Below are 17,521 nucleotides of genomic sequence, written 5' to 3' on the forward strand. Positions count from 1 at the left end.
CTCCCTGTCCATCAATAACTCCTGGAGTTTACCCAAACTCATGCCCACTGAGTCGGTGATGCTATCCAACCATCTCATTCTCCGTCGTCCCCTTCTCCTCCTGCCTTCAATCCTTCCCAGCATTAGGATCTTTTCAAATGAGTCAGTTCTTCGCATCAGGTGGCCAAAGTACTGGAGTTTTCAGCTTCAACATCAGTCCTTCCAATGAACATTCAGGACGGATTTCCTTTAGGATGGATTGGTTGGATCTTGCAGTCCAAGAGACTCTCAAGAGTCTTCTCCAACACCACAGTTCAAAAGCATCAATTCTTTGGTGCTCAGCTTTCTTTAAATATACATACCTATTTTTAATATGAGGTTCACATAATGTTTTATTATGTTATGAAAGCTGTGTGATATGATTTCTTCCCAAGTTGGTATCCTCGTGTCCAGGTGGACAGCAGGTAATCAAAATGGCTTCAAGAAGCATAAATACAAAGCTGTATATCACAAAAGTCAGTATATGAATGGGAGTGGAGTTAAAGTATTTATAAAACTGCAGATATTAATTTCAAACTATGTTTCTCTTACATACGCTTTTTCTAATTTTTTAAAGATGAGTTTAAGAAATAAGTAGAGAAAAAATTTCAGGCCTCCACGTCAACAGGAAAAGTAAAAATGCTGCAAGATAATACATACGTTGAAGAAAACTCTTGAGAACCCTTGGACTGCAAGGAGATCAAACCAGTCAATCCTAAAGGAAATCAGTCCTGAATTGTCATTGGAAGGACTGATGATGAAGCTCCAATACTTTGGCCACCTGATGCGAAGAGCTGACTCATTAGAAAAGACCCTGATGCTGGGAAAGATTGAGGGTGGGAGGAGAAGGGGACGACAGAGGATGAGATGGTTGGATGGCATCACCATCCAACCATCGATGGACATGAGTGAGCAAACTCCGGGATTTGGTGATGGACAGGGAAGCCTGGGGTGCTGCTGTCCACCGGGTCACAAAGAGTCAGACACGACTGAGCAACTGAATTGAACTGAGCTGAGTAAGTATGTATTTCTGACAATAAGACATAAAGGCTAACAAGATGGTCACTGAGCCACTGAAAGTGTGTGTCTCTAAGAAATGCTCTTTTATTCTTAAGAACCTTTCCACAGGAATCAAGTTTTTATTTTCATAGTCTGATAGCAAAGGGAAGACGGTTGTCAACATAGCACTCAGGATCTAAAAATCCATGAAGTCTCTACTCTTTTGATAAAATCCCACAATGTTCAACTGCATTAACATTTATCAACACATTCCACTACATGCTGTATTAAAAAGGAAGTTTTTTTTGGTCTAATTGATAAAGTAACAATTTCATAGAGTGACATTTCATATTCATGTGAACTTAAAGACACAGCAAAACAAGGAGAGAGTGGACTGACTTTACTATAGCCCAGTTTTTAATATTAAATTCTTGTATTTCATTCCCAGCTTACATAGCCAAAATGCTAGAACTTTTTCTATTTCAAGCTCCTTTTTAAACTCCATACCCTGTCCCTATACTCCTCTCACCGACCTCAATGCACTGAGTGAAGTTCAGTGAAGCGGAACCGTGAACCAGCCTCGCGCCACGAGAAGCCGGTAGCTTCCTGACAAGGCTCTGTCTGTAACAGAGGTTCCCAACCTTTGGGGCACCAGGGGCCAGTTTCATGGAAGACAAATTTTCCACGGACAGAGACGGGGGAAGGGGATGGTTTAGGGATGATTCAAGCACAGGGCTGAGCTCCTTTGAGAATCCAAAGCTGCTGCTGATCTGACAGGATGCGGAGCTAGGGGGTAACGTGAGCACAGGGAAAGGCTGTCCACAGGCACGGAGCTTGCCTGCCTTGCTCTCCTCCTGGGGTACAGCCCGCTCTGTGGCCCAGGGGCTGAGAAACCCTGGTCTGTACGATCCCAGGGATCTCAAGGTACAGATTTCAAGTTAAAGGACACCATTTCAGAAGTAACACTGACCACTGGCTATAAGCTCATCAAGCTAAAACAACTCCAAACGCAGCCTGGAATCGCCCTCTTAAACTTCACTGTCTCCTGATTGCCCTGGGGAGGTCAAGTACAAGGGTTCCAGATCTAGCCTGCCTGGGCCTCAGTCAAGGCTCAGTCAGCTGGGCAAGTTATTTAACCTCTCCTCCTACCTCAGTCCCCTCATGTGTAAAACAGGGCACCAACAGTATCATTATTATATTTTATTACTTAATAAAAATGCTTTATTTCTCCACTTTTAAACCTTGAGAGAAACGTATTTTTTCCTTCAAAAATTCTTACAGCCAGAAAGATTCCTTTCTCTCTGTGAAGGCTCTTTCACAGACTATTTCACTGTTCTTGAACTCAGAACTTTAATGAAATACTGGTGGCTCAGACGGTAAAGCGTCTGTCTACAACGAGGGAGACCCGGGTTTGATTCCTGAGTTGGGAAGATCCCCTAGAGAAGGAAATGGCAATCCACTCCAGGATTATTGCCTGGAAAATCCCATGGACAGAGGAGCCTGGTAGGCTACAGTCCATGGGGACGCAAAGAGTCGGACACAACTGAGCGACTTCACTTTCACACATGGTATTATGAGGCATTTCAGAACACCTAACTCAAAGATCACTTGAGAAATTCAACACTCAGACTGAAAAATTTACCACTAGGTTATTTAAATGCTTCATCAATTCTCAGCCACTCCATAAAATGTTAACATGTTACGTAATGTTGGTTAGAGAACACAAGTGTGTCTCTACGAGAAAACAAAACCTTACTGTCACTCAGTACATGAATACAAAGTCTGCTTTTAGTTTCATGCCAACCTTGCTTCTAGGATCATGGATAAAACACTGAAAATTCATTTGGTATCCTCATTTCACACAGAGAGAGGGTGTGTGTGCACATACACATATACACACGTCTCCACGTCTGTGAAATACGTTTATATCTTATAGAGTACATGAAGTGAAGTGAAGTGAAGTCGCTCAGTCGTGTCCGACTCTTTTTGACCCTGTGGACTGTAGCCCACCAGGCTGCTCTGTCCATGGGATTCTCCAGGCAAGAAAACTGGAGTGGGTTGCCATTTCCTTCTCCAGGGGATCTTCCCAACCCAGGGATCGAACCCAGGTCTCCCACATTGCAGGCAGATGCTTTAACCTCTGAGCCACCAGGGAAGCCCTATAGAGTAGATGGAATTCACTAATAAATTCACTTCAAAAGAAGATCTTTTCCAAACATGCTTGTTTGGAGAAAATGTACAATCCCCCCCAGCCCACCCCCACCCACTCCCTCCCCACCGGCCCCCTCTGCCTCTCCCTCTTCAGGACGCTTTTATCCACACATGCACCACTTCCTGGGAGAGGCAAGGTAACTCAGCAAAAAGAGTGTGGGTTTTGAAGTCAATGTGACATCTGTTTGAATGAGCTATGTGGCCCTGGGCAGAAACTGAAGCTCTACTTCAGGCTGCCCATTTAGAATGCAAATAAAATACCCACAATTGCAGGGTTATTGCGATGACTGAAGAGGCTGAGTGTGCAAAGCACTTGACCCAGCACCTGGCACTGAGAAAGCTGTCAATAAACAGCAGTTACTATACTAAATACTTGCTGGTTTGGCGAGGAGGAGAAGGGAAAGTTCCCCACATTCATTTAGAGTTAACAGGAAAATTTTGTTTAAAAATACTTTACAACAAATAAAGATTATATAACTGGCTGCCTTCTAAACCGATATACTATACACAGTAATTATTCCTAAAAACTTGATCAGTATTTGGAAGTATCACATTAGTTTTGTATAAATATCATATGAGGGATGAGTGAGACAGCCTGACCGCCTCAAACCACAAAGAACCTACACCTTCCTCACTACAGCACCCAAGAACCATGATATGTTCTCCAGGGTCACTTGTATTTTGAGATTAATTTAATTCCTAATGAAACTGGAAAGAGTGAAGCATAAATATCCATATGCCTCAACTATCAGCACTTGGGTTATACAGTTCACTAAACTGTTCACATGACACAGACAATCAGCATTCCCATTCAGCTACAGGGCGTGTCATTTTCTCTCCCTGCACGGTGTACTGACTTCTTTGAAAATATTTTACCCAGCTTATATATTAATGTGAGGTCCTCGACACACTCCAACTGAGTAGTAAGAAATAACAACCAAAAAGACCTGGCTTCAAGTTAAAAATTAGCCTGACAGCATGGCCTCGAATTCTGAGGAATAAAAAATAATTTTTTTAAATGCAAAATTTAAGATATTTTACAACAGAATTGTTTAGCTATATAAAACAAACCATGGACCATTCAAATTTTATTTCCTTAAAAATAAAAGGTTATTGTTCATAATGTAGCCATAAATTAAACTCTACCTGACTCCATTGTTAATGGCTTTCCCCTATAAAGTATATTAACTTCGTTTGGAGTCTAATATACACAGCTTACTCGTAAATTAAAGGTCCCAAACTGTCTCCCTTCCCCAAAAGTACTTTTTTCCTGCTGAGACAGGAAAACAGATAATAAACTGCTGCTCTATCTGTCCTCCAACAAAAGACTTGGTCTAAAAGGGCCACTTTCTAACAGCTTGTCTACTTCAACATATCAAGAAGTAACTACCCAAGGTATATTTGAGGTCATTCTACTTTTCTGAACTCACTTTGACAGGTACTACAATACTTTTAAAATTTTAAGTAATCTCTAGTACATTTTGTCCTTTTTCATTAAGAATCATCTAAATTTCTGTTCATTTTTTTTTTGCTAACACAGTCTTTCAACACTGCATAGGCCAAGTCTCACATTACAGGTTTCATACAGTTAAAATTCCTATTAACTAGTATAAAACATAAGTGTACAAGGAGAAACTTTTTATCAGTTCAGTTCAGTTGCTCAGTCGTGTCCAACTCTTTGCAACCCCATGACTGCAGCATGCCAGGCCTCCCTGGCCATCACCAACTCCCTGAGTTTACTCAAACTCATGTCCATTGAGTCGGTGATGCCATCCAACCATCTCATCCTCCGTCGTCCCCTTCTCCTCCTGCCTTCAATCTTTCCCAGCATCAGGGTCTTTTCAGATGAGTCAGCTCTTTGCATCAGGTGGCCAAAGTATTGGAGTTTCAGCTTCAACATCAGTCCTTCCAATGAACATTCAGGACTGATTTCCTTTAGGATGGACTGGTTGGATCTCCTTGCAATCCAAGGGATTCTCAAGAGTCTTCTCCAACACCACAGTTCAAAGGCATCAATTCTTCAGCACTTACCTTTCTTTATAGTCCAGCTCTCACATCCATACATGACTACTGGAAAAACCACAGCCTTGACTTAGACAGACCTTTGTTGACAAAGTAATGTGCTGTCTAGGTTGGTCATAACTTTTCTTCCAAGGAGTAAACGTCTTTTATTTTCATGACTGCAATCACCATCTGCAGTGATTTTGGAGCCCCCCAAAATTAAGTCTGTTACTGTTTCCACTGTTTCCCCATCTATTTCCCATGAAGTGATGGGACCCGATGCCATGATCTTAGTTTTCTGAATGTTGAGCTTTAAGTCAACTTTTTCACTCTCCTCTTTCACTTTCATCAAGAGGCTCTTTAGTTCTTCACTTTCTGCCATAAAGGTGGTGTCATCTGCATATCTGAGGTTATTGATATTTCTCCCCCCTAATCTTGATTCCAGCTTGTGCTTCATCCAGCCCAGTGTTTCTCATGATGTATTCTGCATATAAGTTAAATAAGCACGGTGACAATATACAGCCTTGACGTACTCCTTTCCCAATTTGGAACCAGTCTGTTGTTCCATGTCCAGTTTCTAACTGTTGCTTCCTGACCTTCAAACAGATTTCTCAAGAGGTAGGTCACGTGGTCTGGTATTCCCATCTCTTGAAGAATTTTCCACAGTTTATTGTGATCCACACAGTCAAAGGCTTTGGCATAGTCAATAAAGCAGAAATAAATGTTTTCCTGGAACTCTCTTGCTTTTTCAATGATCCAGTGGATGTTGGCAATTTGATCTCTGGTTCCTCTGCCTTTTCTAAAACCAGCTTGAACATCAGGAAGTTCACGGTTCACATATTGCTGAAGTCTGGCTTGGAGAATTTGGAGCATTATTTTGCTAGCGTGTGAGATGAATGCAATTGTGTGGTAGTTTGAGCATTCTTTGGCATTGCCTTTCTTAGGAATTAGAATGAAAACTGACCTTTTCCAGTCCTGTGGCCACTGCTGAGTTTTCCAAATTTGCTGGCATACTGAATGTAGTACTTTCACAGCATCATCTTTTAGGATTTGAAATAGCTCAACTGGGATTCCATCACCTCCACTAGCTTTGTTCGTAGTGATGCTTCCTAAGGCCCACTCGACTTTGCATTCCAGGATATCTGGCTCTAGGTGAGTGATCACACCATCATGATTATCTTGGTCATGAAGATCTTTTTTGTACAGTTCTTCTGTGTATTCTTGCCACCTCTTCTTAATATCTTCTGCTTCTGTTAGGTCCATACCATTTCTGTCCTTTATTGAGCCCATCTTTGTATACATGCTGATATTTTAACACTCCTTATGACTATAATCTACGGAATATTATCCATTTTTTTTCTAAAGCCAAGTAACAACCCTTCTTAACCCCCTAATTTTAAGGTTCTCTGAATTAACCAGACACAAAGAATTATTTGCACTGTGAAGCCTTGAGAAAAAATGAGAAGGAAATTCATCAAAAACAAGCTAAAGCAATACTGAAGGAGAACAAAGGGAAGTAAGTGTATAAAATTCAGTCTCTATCAAAGATAACGCACGTCCACAAAGCCACCTTCAGGACCCCACTGGGTGCCCGCTTGTTCTGCAGCACTTTCACGCCAGATGCCTGCAGAGCACACAGCCCACCTCCAAGGTCAGCTTCTCCAAGAGGCCAACTCTAACCACACAGAACAATCACAAGCTGGTCCATCTACCCCCATCACTTTTAATCCCCCTTTCATGTTCTATTTCTCTTCCACTGAAGTTACCACAAAATATTACAAAGTGTTTTTATTGTTGGTCTTCCTCTCCTCCCCAATAAAATGTTAAACCCCCAAAAGGCAGAGATTTTTGTCTGTTTTGTTCACTGATGCATCCTCAGTGGCTAGAAGAGTGCTTAGAACATAGTAGGCACTCAGGAAATGTTGAATGAATGACGATGAACAATGAATACACAAGTGTATATATACAATGAACACACTCAAAGCAATATATTTTTGGTTCCCACTGGACATCAGGTAAGACTAAACTTTAATTAGCAAAGAGGTCATGTAAATAAACAGGCACACAGGGGTACAGATCCCCACATTTCTCCATCCACCGTCTCCCACACTAACACGTAATTACCTGCATCTCCCAATGGAGCACAGAGCGATGGGGTCCCCCACCACGGCAACCAGGGACTGTGCTCTTGTGATGGCGGTGTTGAGGAGCTTGTAGTTAGACAAAAAGCCATAATCCAAGTCCTCTGTGGAGTCTTCTAGCAGCTGCTCCTTCTTTTTAATTGGTGTCTGTTTATGTTTACAAGTATGCCTTGTACGTACTGTGCTAAGAAACAAAACTCTGAATTGCTTTCCTACAACAAAAGAAAAGAGGACTGTTATTCTGAACCAGTGATCTAGTAAGAGAATTTCATTGTTAAAATGTTACTGCTGAATAACCGGTGCTGTTAAGGACGTGGAGAAGCTGGAACTCTCGTCCCTGTAGGTAGAAACGTAAAGTGGTATGTGAAGACATACAGGAAACAGTACGGCAGTTTCTGAAAAACCAAACACAGAATTAACATATGACGCAGAAATTCCACTTCTGGAAATAATTTCCAAAATAACTGAAAGAACTGACACCAGGAGGAAGCCTGGACAGCCCAGTCTATACCCTTTTCCCCAGGTTCTTTATTACATTAACACATCTATCCCTCATTCTGTGACAAGCCTCCACATATGTGAGTACAGTTTTAGCATCAATTCTTAGTACTTTCTTCTCCAGGCCAAACAATAGTAGTTCTTTCAAGCATTTCTGACTCCACATGCAGGTTCTAGACCATTAAGCAGGCTAGGTCTTCTCTGGATGCTTCCTGGTTTACTAGCAGTGTTCTTCCTAAAACGCACACCCAAATCCCGCGTGATCTGAACGCATGGTACACTGGAGCTATTCCCCCCATCCCCACCATAATTTAGAAACTATTATTGGATATTCCCATGGAACCTAATATTGTACTTGGCTTCTCCGGCACTCACATTATAGTGCAGCTTTACTTACTTAAATGCACAAATTTCATAGCAACTAATCACATGAAAATTTTTAAGAGTTGCTTTATTCACTTAGGAAAATTTGGATAAAGAACAAACTATGCCTTTAATAAGCTATGCCTATGCCTTGCTTGACAGGTGCAAGTTTTAAAAAATCTTTATGAACAGATAAAATCTTTAGTTCTTGGATACATTATAATGACAATAAGTGCTGGACGCCACTGTGACTGTAACTATAGCACACATATTCACACAGTTATAGTCACAGAAGAAGTCAATTTGTTCATACTTCTTTTATTCAGATACAAAAAATTAATAAGCATGTAAATGAGCTCAACATTTAATTGCCAATGTTGGCATTAAAGAACTTGATGTGAAATGAATACACAAATGCTTGTCCAGAAATCTTGAAATCTAAATATCAGAAGTGCACATACTTTGAAATTTAAGCATGTGAATAACCAATTCATTTCAATTAATAGTTACCTTGAACATTGAGCACCCTTTCTACGTTAACGTCAGATAACCTCTTTTTTCGAAGTTCGGCGCGTATCCTGAACACCTGGTCTGCATATGGAGTCACCACACCAATACTTCCATCATCCAACTTGCCCCACGCTACTGGCCACTTCCTTCTCAGCTCTTCCACTCGCTCCACCACTTCAAATACCTTTAAATAAGCATACACATAGACATATTACAGGCGTCAAAAAAATGCGGTGACGGAAATAGATGTGCAAATGATCCCATATCAGCATACACATAGACATATTACAGGCGTCAAAAAAATGCGGTGACTGAAACAGATGTACAAATGATCCCATATCAGCAAATGTCAGTTTAAAACAACCTCTAAATAGGAGTACTGCTTTGCTGATATGAACACAGGGAGAATAAAAAATTTTCATTTACATTTCGAGCAGTCAATTTCTACAATAGTGCACCCAGTGAGAACATGGAAAGCAGAGAAAATGTGACTGGCAGTTGGCCCCCACCCTTTGCCTCACCTCCATTCCTATATGAGGACAGGTTTGAGTTCCTACCTGGAGAGAAGGGCATGAAGCTGGCAACCCCACTGGGGAAACAGGGAAGCATGTTCCCACATCACTAGCATTTCTCAGTCCATCTCTGCAGGTCAAGCCAATGAAACCACCAGACTCCCAGAGTCAGGGCCTCCCATCAGGTCTCGGCAGTACAAGGGCTAACACCACCTCCATCCCCACTGACAACTCAACAGAGCAGCCGATTTGGCAAAACTAATACAATTATGTACACTTTAAAAATTAAATAAAAATTAAAAAATAAAATAAAATAAAATACTAAAAAAAAAAAACAAAACAGAGCAGCCGAGAGCTGGGGGCGCCAAACTGCAGCTGGGATGAGCACACACCTGGACGGAGGGACTGATGTTCAGCAGTCACTGCCTTCCAGCAGCTCAACTTCACCCAGGCCACTTCAGGACCAGTGCAACCAAGCCATACCACATTTCACCCATTTGAATTTTTCAGACCCCACTTACTGAATCATAACATGGCTTTTAGTGTAGTTCAATCTACTTTAACTCAATGAATTGATCAGTTTCAATGCTTGGCACAATAGGTGATAAAATGATTAATAAAACAGGTTCCTTGTCTGCTAAAAGATCACTGTATATTTACAAAATAGTGTCCTAGTTTAAAATGGATATATAAGGCAAGCTCAATAGAGGGTCAGGCAAGAGTCTAAGGGGAGAGGAAGGACATAATTTTTAATATATTTTAAATACATTATTTATTCACTATTTGTCAGTAACATCTATCCAAATTTATAAGAGTGACTATACAAAAATCTGATAGTTTTATTCCTTTTAAGAACTTGAGGATTATTGGCCAGGATGCAGCTCCCACTTGCAGATATAAATTCAAATGAATGACAGAGGAATAGCCTCCAGTCGTCCTATTGCTATAATGAAATAGCAGCAAGTGAAACAAAGACTGTCTAAGGACTCTGGTGAGCCCGCTGGATTGAAAACAGCATGCTCTCACCACAAGCATGAGGAAGGCGGGTCCGAGTCTCCACAACAAGGAGCAAGGGCAAGCTACCTCGCCCAATGCGTTAAGGTGTGGTGGTGTGTGAGCGGCGGGGCCACAGCTCTGCTGACCACCTCTACACACTGTCCCCCGACTAAGCAACACAACCATTTCGTCTCTCCCCTGCCCTTTACATTGTAAGCAGCAGAAAACTGCAGTCAAAATACACAGACTTGGAATGCTTTGAGGATTCGGGGAGCCTCTCTCCTAGACAGACTCTACCAAGCTCATCAAGGTTAACAGATAATCATCTAAAGTCTCTGGAGATTAATCAAAGAGTTCACAAGAAACTGAGAAGCACTGTTTCAACAAAACCTACAGGAAGTCAGAGTGCAGAGTGGAAGGCTGGGCACTCAGGCCCGGGACTGCACCCACTCTCCACGTCAGCGGCCGAGGGGCAGCCCCATCTGCTCGTGCTCCCTGGGCTGAAAGAGCTACTCCAGGCGGCTTGGGCAGCAGTGGAACATCAGAGATCTCCTTTTCCCAGCAACATGCAGCAGAAGGCCTGTGAACAATTAGCAGCACTTGGGCAGCACCTCCTTCTCCTCCCCTTCCCGAGCCCTGGTCTGCAGCGAGGACCTGAGTGGATGGTGGGCGAGGCTGGTGGCCTTCTCTGCTCAGACAGGACATGTCACAGGAGAGCTGATCGGGTGAGCCCGGCAGCGAGGTGGCAGCTGCCACCTCCTGCAGCTTCCGAGGACAGAAGACCCACTCTGTAGACTCAGCAGCCAACAGACAACAGCAGACCTTGCCTCCCAGCTCTGGGCTGCAGAGGGCCCACTCTCCGGGACAGCAGCTCCTGGACGGCAGCACAGATTCTATACACGTGACACTCAGAGCTCCTTCTGCAGGACAATGCAGTGAGATGGCCGGTGAAGAGCAAGTCCACACCTTCCTGCAGCAACTGTGCGAGTTCTGCCCTGGAGATCAGAGCGAACCTCACAAGGCAGTGCTCTCTGTCCTACCGAGGGCCCAGCTTCAGCTGGACCGCACTGCAGAGCGCCTGACGCCTTGGGGAGATGAGAAGTGAAATAATGGAGGCGAAGAGTGCGCCAGAGGGTCCCAACAACAGATCTGAGCTGGTAGAAAAACAGACTAGCAAACAAAAATATTCAGATAGAGATCGTGTGATTTGAAGACAGAGCGGGGATGGAAAAAAAGACAAAGCCTCAGAGAAACATGGAACACCATTAAGTTCACCAACATACTGGGAGACCCAGAAGAGATAGAAAAGAGCAGAAAAAAAATTCAAAGAAATAATGGCTAAAATTTTTCCAAATTTGATGAAAAACTATAATCAACACATCAAGTTCAATGAACTTCAAGTAAGATAAATGCAAAGGGATCCACAACCAGACATACCATGGTCAACATGGTGGGAGTCACAGACAAAAGCAAGTCCTTGAAAACAGCAACAACAAAAAAACTCATCATCTACAAAGAACACCAACAAAATTAACAGATGACTTCTCATCAGAAACAATGATGGCAATAAAGCAGTAGGAAAGCATATTTCAGTGTGCTGAAAGAACTCAAACTACAATCTAATATCCAGCAAAACTACTTTCCAAAAATGAAGGCAAAATAAAGACATTCCCAGAAAAACAAAAACTGAAATATTTCCTTACTAGCAGACGTGCCCTAAAAGAAACACTAAAATTCTTCAGGCTGAAAGCAAGTGACTCTAGACAGTTCCAATCAACACAAACAAAGCATACTGCTGAACTCAATTACATGGTTAATTATAAAAGATGGTAAAACAGTGTATTCATTCTCCTTTCTCATTTTAACTGACTTTCCCGCCAGCATTTTCCAACCTGAGTGCAAAAGTAATAAAGGAAATCTTTAGAGCTATCTGTCAATATTTCAAACGTAAAGAAAAGTTTACCTTTTCCTAAAATTAACTGGCACAGACTAATTAAAATGCCAAGTTGCTTTGCTTCTGGCTAGGATTTTACCAAATGGGTGCTGTCAATTTTCTTGTACTGACTTCTAACTCCAGGCCTCTGATCAATTTTAAAAGGGAAAGATGAATTATTATTACATAATAAAAGCCATTTCTCCGTAAATAAAATGAGTAAAGCATGGGACTCAAGGGAGGAGATAGAGATAGACATCACAGATCAAGAATCATTCCCCTAGTGACCAACCACGCACACTGCCTCCCCTAGGCTTCCTGAAGTCCCGAACTCCACTCCCATGTGACAGCCAGAAACAAACCTCAGGGTCTCTGGTCTGAGACCCTGAAGACACCAGGGTTTTTGTCTGCTGCCTGATCTGACCCCTCATACTATCCACATTTTCTCTAAACTTAAAAAGTCAGAACTGTAAGAGAACCATATAAGTTGTAGCACATAATGGGTTGGCGACGTCGTCATCCGTGTGACCTCTTGGAGCACAGGACTCTTGTCAAGTCTTACACGTTTAAAGTTGATACCTGATTCAAGCGTGCACTATAAAATGTGATCATAGTCCTTTTTAGATGGCTAACAATAACAACCTATATGAAAACACCGACTTTTAAATTAAGCTCTGTACTTCGGTATAAGACAGAATGTAAACCACAATTTTTGTTTCCCACGGGAGATTTATCTTAACAAATCAATGTTACACAAAAAAGAATAAACCTTCATACCATTTTTATGTAAATCAAGTCAACACATGATAAAATATCAACCCAAATTTTAAATAAATGCTTAATAAGACCAGACTTGCTGACTGCAAAAATGTTGGCAATTTGCAAGAACGAAGGTACCTCTGCATTATTATAAAAAGCTGTGCTATTTTTCTCCTGTACATCTTCCCCTCGTGCTGTAAAGAAGGTTAGTGGATAGAACTCCTTGTGTGCTGGTTGCTTTCCACTGGCCATCAGCTTGCCCTCATAGAAGAGCTCAGAGGTGTAACTGCAGAAAAAGACCAAAATAAATAAATAGGTAAAAAGCAACTGAGCTCCAAAATTAATTTTACCCATAAGAAACAAAATTTATCAGTCAAATCTAATGTTGCTGTATGCCCATGGTTAATTTTAATCCAAACATCTAATATCCATGATGCTAAGATTTCCTCCAAAATTAACCACAGCAATACAAACACTGTAGGCTCCTGGTATACCACCGCTATATGAACTGACCTGGGGAAGGCATGAAGCCAGATACAGAAAGAAAAGAAGAAATAATGACAGTTCAATTCTAAATGAGAATGTTGCTCCATAAGGAAATTTGCTAGCTGTTATGGTTCTCTACACTAAAATTATTTTAAACGCGTATTTTGATTTATGTGGCTCATATACTTTTGCAAACAAAGATCTATAGACGCTGAAACAACACACACAGCTGAGGGTCATTCCACCTTCAACAGTAAAATGAATGCTCTTCACTGAGGGAGGCGCTGCCTAGTACTCGATCCATCACTGACTGCAGCCAACGACCGGCAACAATAAACGAGTCACGTGTTGAGATAAAGATAAAAGCCATAGTTAAATCTAAATTTATTTTTCTCCCTCCTGTTGCTTTCACAGAAACCTAAAAATGATTTTCCCACGACCGCCATAATCAATATTATTAAATTACACTAAATTTGAAAAAGTCTTAAGTTTTGGTGGTGATAGGGGTTCGTCTGGATGAGGCTGGAGGGTACTCTGGCCTGTGGCTATTCAGTGAGCTACTGCTCAAGATACTTTCACTTTCAACGATGCACGCTCTACTTAACAGAAACCTTTTAAAACTTTTGTTACTAATTTCATGGCTTCCCTTCCTTCCTTCCTCCCTCCCATCCTTCCTTTCTTCAAAACAGATTCCTCGCGTAACACAACCAGACACATATTCATAAACCACTGTGCAGTCTGTCAATGCGTTTGCTTATTATATCATGTAGTTTTACATACACATTATGTATTCACTCACAGAAAAAGGTGTTATAGCTAGCAGAAACTGAAGATTTGCCTCCAGAACAGCCCTGCTATAGAAAATTACAGCAAACTCTTACTGCTGCTGCTGCTAAGTTGCTTTAGTCATGTCTGACTCTGTGCGACCCCATGGACTACAGTCCACCAGGCTCCCCTGTCCATGGGATTTTCCAAGCAAGAGTACTGGGGTGGGTTGCCATTGCCTTCTCCAAGCGAACTCTTATGGTGTAACTTTTACGGACATAAAATTAAAAATAATTTGCAACACTAGGGATGCCATGTAGCTCTGCTGGGAATAACCTGTCCCTGGGACAGTGCTGTGCTCAGTCACCTCCCACCAGGCCACAGACAGCGCGCCAGAGCCAGCAGCTCACACCTACTTGATGATAGCTTCGTGGGAACGGTAGTTCTCGCACAGGAGGATCCTACAGGGAAACTCGGCAGGGTAGTGCTCATAGAGCCGATCAAGTAACGACACGTGAAGGTTCCTCTCCCTGGCAAACTCGCTGTAAACAAAAGGACTGAGCTGTAACAGATAAACACATGGGAGAAAATTTAACTAAATATACAAATAGTATTCTTATTAACATACTTATAAAAAAATCCACCATGCTGGAACTTCTGATATACTAAATCTCAGCATGCTGAATGTTGCAATAAGCAGAGTCAAACATATATTCTAGGAAAAACTTTACTACTATAAATAATGAGGCTAAGTTTTCCAACTTTTCCTTCCAGTATGTCAACACTAACCTTGAGTTTCTGTATCCAGGTTAATAAAGGACTTCTCAGACTTAATAATAAATAGCTACTACCTTAGTAATTTTAGGAATGTGACCCATTGTATCACTGGTGGAGTCAAACGACTGTTTCACTAAAATTAATCAACTATTTCAAATGGTAAGCAGGCAACATACACAGCCTATGACTAAAAAACTTCTTTTTAATAATTAGCAGAAAGCCATACTTCTCTCGTAAAGTGTAACGAACCATTCTCGACTATAACTTAGACGCTAAGAACAAAAACTAAACTACTTCTGGCAAAGCAATAAACAGACTTTGTTCCTCTACATTCAATTCTTTCCTAAAGGTCTGGACAACTACAATACTCTATGCGTTCGATCAATCAACTGTGACAAAAGAGAAAGAACCTTAATTTGCATCTTTGTAAAACTGATATTTTATTAGAAAAACTGTAATTCTCTTTCATATATAGGTATTAATAAGATCAGAAAAGTTCCTTGAGATTTTGACTCATTTTTTAATTTCCCATGTAATGAAAAATTTAACGCTTCAGGAAAACAAACATTGGGGACAGGAACTGGGGAATCATAGGAAGCATGATTTAAATTTATTCAGTAAAGAAAAGAATCAAATATTCCTACTGTAGAGACCTGAAATTCAAATTAACAAACATGAAAATGGTAACACTGATAACTTTATTCATTCTACTCTCTATCCAAAGGAAATAAAGTGGTAGGGTAGCAATTTTCCTTCAGAAATACCAACATTTTTCACTATTAGTACAGAAACATTTAAAGTACTTGAACTGAAACGCATGGCACAATTTCATAGGATGCTTTAGAAAACAAACAAGATATGAAACATCAAAACCTAACACAAACTCCTTCTGATGCACTGCCTTGGAGGGACCTACCTGCATGTGGTCGCCAGCCAGGACAACCCGCGTGTGTCTAGTTGCTAGTGCCAGAGGCATGATGGTTTCACACTCCATGGCCTGGGCAGCCTCGTCTAACAAGATGTGAGTAAAAAACCCTACAGGGCACAGGGCAAACACAGGACAGCCATTACAGCAGCGATAAAGGGAGGAAGTCCTGTTTTCTCTGCTAAGGAAAGAATTCAGAGGCCTAATTTAAGAGTTCTGAGTGCTTTAATGCCAATCCTAGATTTAGAAGCCTGTACGTACATTTCAGTCATTATTTAGAAAACAGAAGTTGAAAAGAATAACTATTTTACTCAATAATAGACAATAAATGGCACCTGGACCTCCTGGCCTCCAGACTAACAAGTTCCATCACTGCATGTGAAAGAGTCTTTAGAGTTCAAGATAGCAGCTGCTGCTGATGCTAAGTCGCTTCAGTCGTGTCCGACTCTGTGCAACCCCATAGACGGCAGCCCACTAGGCTCCCCTGTCCCTGGGATTCTCCAGGCAAGAATACTGAAGTGGGTTGCCATTTCCTTCTCCAATGCATGAAAGTGGAAAGTGAAAGTGAAGTCGCTCAGTCCTGTCTGATTCTTCGCGACCCCATGGACTGCAGCCTACCAGGCTCCTCTGTCCATGGGATTTTCCAGGCAAGAGTACTGGAGTGGGGTGCCACTGCCTTCTCCGCAAGATAGCAGCTCTCACCACAAAGAAAAGCTAGCAATGAGACAGTGACAGGCCCAAGTCCTTTCACTGTTTATTTGCTAAAACACCAAAAATAAAACAATGGTAGTTCATGAGTAACTTTAGCTTAAACATACGTATTAGACATACGATAAAGAATATCATACCCAAAATCTAATATAAAAGAGAAAGTTATAATCCATCTTTGACCAAAAACAAAGGTTATCTATTAGCAAATTCACTATTTTGATTATTTAGGTTTATTTTGTGTGTGTGTGTCTGTGTGTGTGTGTGTGTCTGTGCGTGTGTGTGTATGTGCGTGTGTGTGTGTACAGACAGATTATATATAATTTTTTAGTCTAAGAACCTATCCTGGTTGGAAAAAAAATAAATCACCAGTCTGAAAAAAAATGATACAACAAGCATCAAAAACGAACATTATCAAATATTCCCCAGATGCAAACATCCCAGGCCTGGCTCACTGCTGTCGCTCACACTGCACACAGGAATCTGTGGACAGGGTGAGGAACCTGTGCCCCTTCCTGAGCGGGAGCAGAGTGGGAATCTCCCTGCTGTCTCGACGTGCAGGAGTAAACGCTGCTCCCGCCGCCAGCTCCAAGCTGGGGGCCCTGCTTTCACTCCACAGCAGAGAACACAAACGCTTTCTCAACAGAACGGCTTGCTATAAACTCTCTAGGTTATTTAGCCTCCTGTGAGTTGGCCCAAGAACCTAACCTCTATTTCTCTGAATAGCAATGAGTTCCAAACAGTCTGTTTATACAGCTTTCTATGCAACTTGTTTCTAGGTTGGAAACTTTCTAAATCTTACTGACGGACAGGAATCACCACCGCCACTACCTTCATCGTGGTCTATTCAAATAAATGGCTGTGCTGACAATACAAGTATCAGTAACTGTTGTCTGTTTAATGACAGTGGCCCAAGCAT

The 17,521-nt window shown here is 41.5% G+C and overlaps 1 protein-coding gene across 12 annotated transcripts in view; it reads right to left on the reverse strand.

The window, feature by feature from the left end:
* Positions 1-17,521, reverse strand: part of HELZ (helicase with zinc finger) — a 145,967-nt gene that overhangs the window by 46,123 nt on the left and 82,323 nt on the right. For all 12 annotated transcript variants that reach the window (XM_024981135.2, XM_024981139.2, XM_024981134.2 and 9 more), the window contains 5 exons: positions 15,886-16,004; positions 14,609-14,754; positions 13,080-13,227; positions 8,742-8,925; positions 7,354-7,582 (listed from right to left, as the gene is read on the reverse strand). In XM_024981135.2, the coding sequence (XP_024836903.1) occupies positions 7,354-7,582; positions 8,742-8,925; positions 13,080-13,227; positions 14,609-14,754; positions 15,886-16,004 (826 nt within the window). The remainder of the gene's footprint in view (positions 1-7,353; positions 7,583-8,741; positions 8,926-13,079; positions 13,228-14,608; positions 14,755-15,885; positions 16,005-17,521) is intronic.

This window comes from Bos taurus, chromosome 19 (assembly GCF_002263795.3).
Source record: "Bos taurus isolate L1 Dominette 01449 registration number 42190680 breed Hereford chromosome 19, ARS-UCD2.0, whole genome shotgun sequence".
Taxonomy (NCBI): domain Eukaryota; kingdom Metazoa; phylum Chordata; class Mammalia; order Artiodactyla; family Bovidae; genus Bos; species Bos taurus.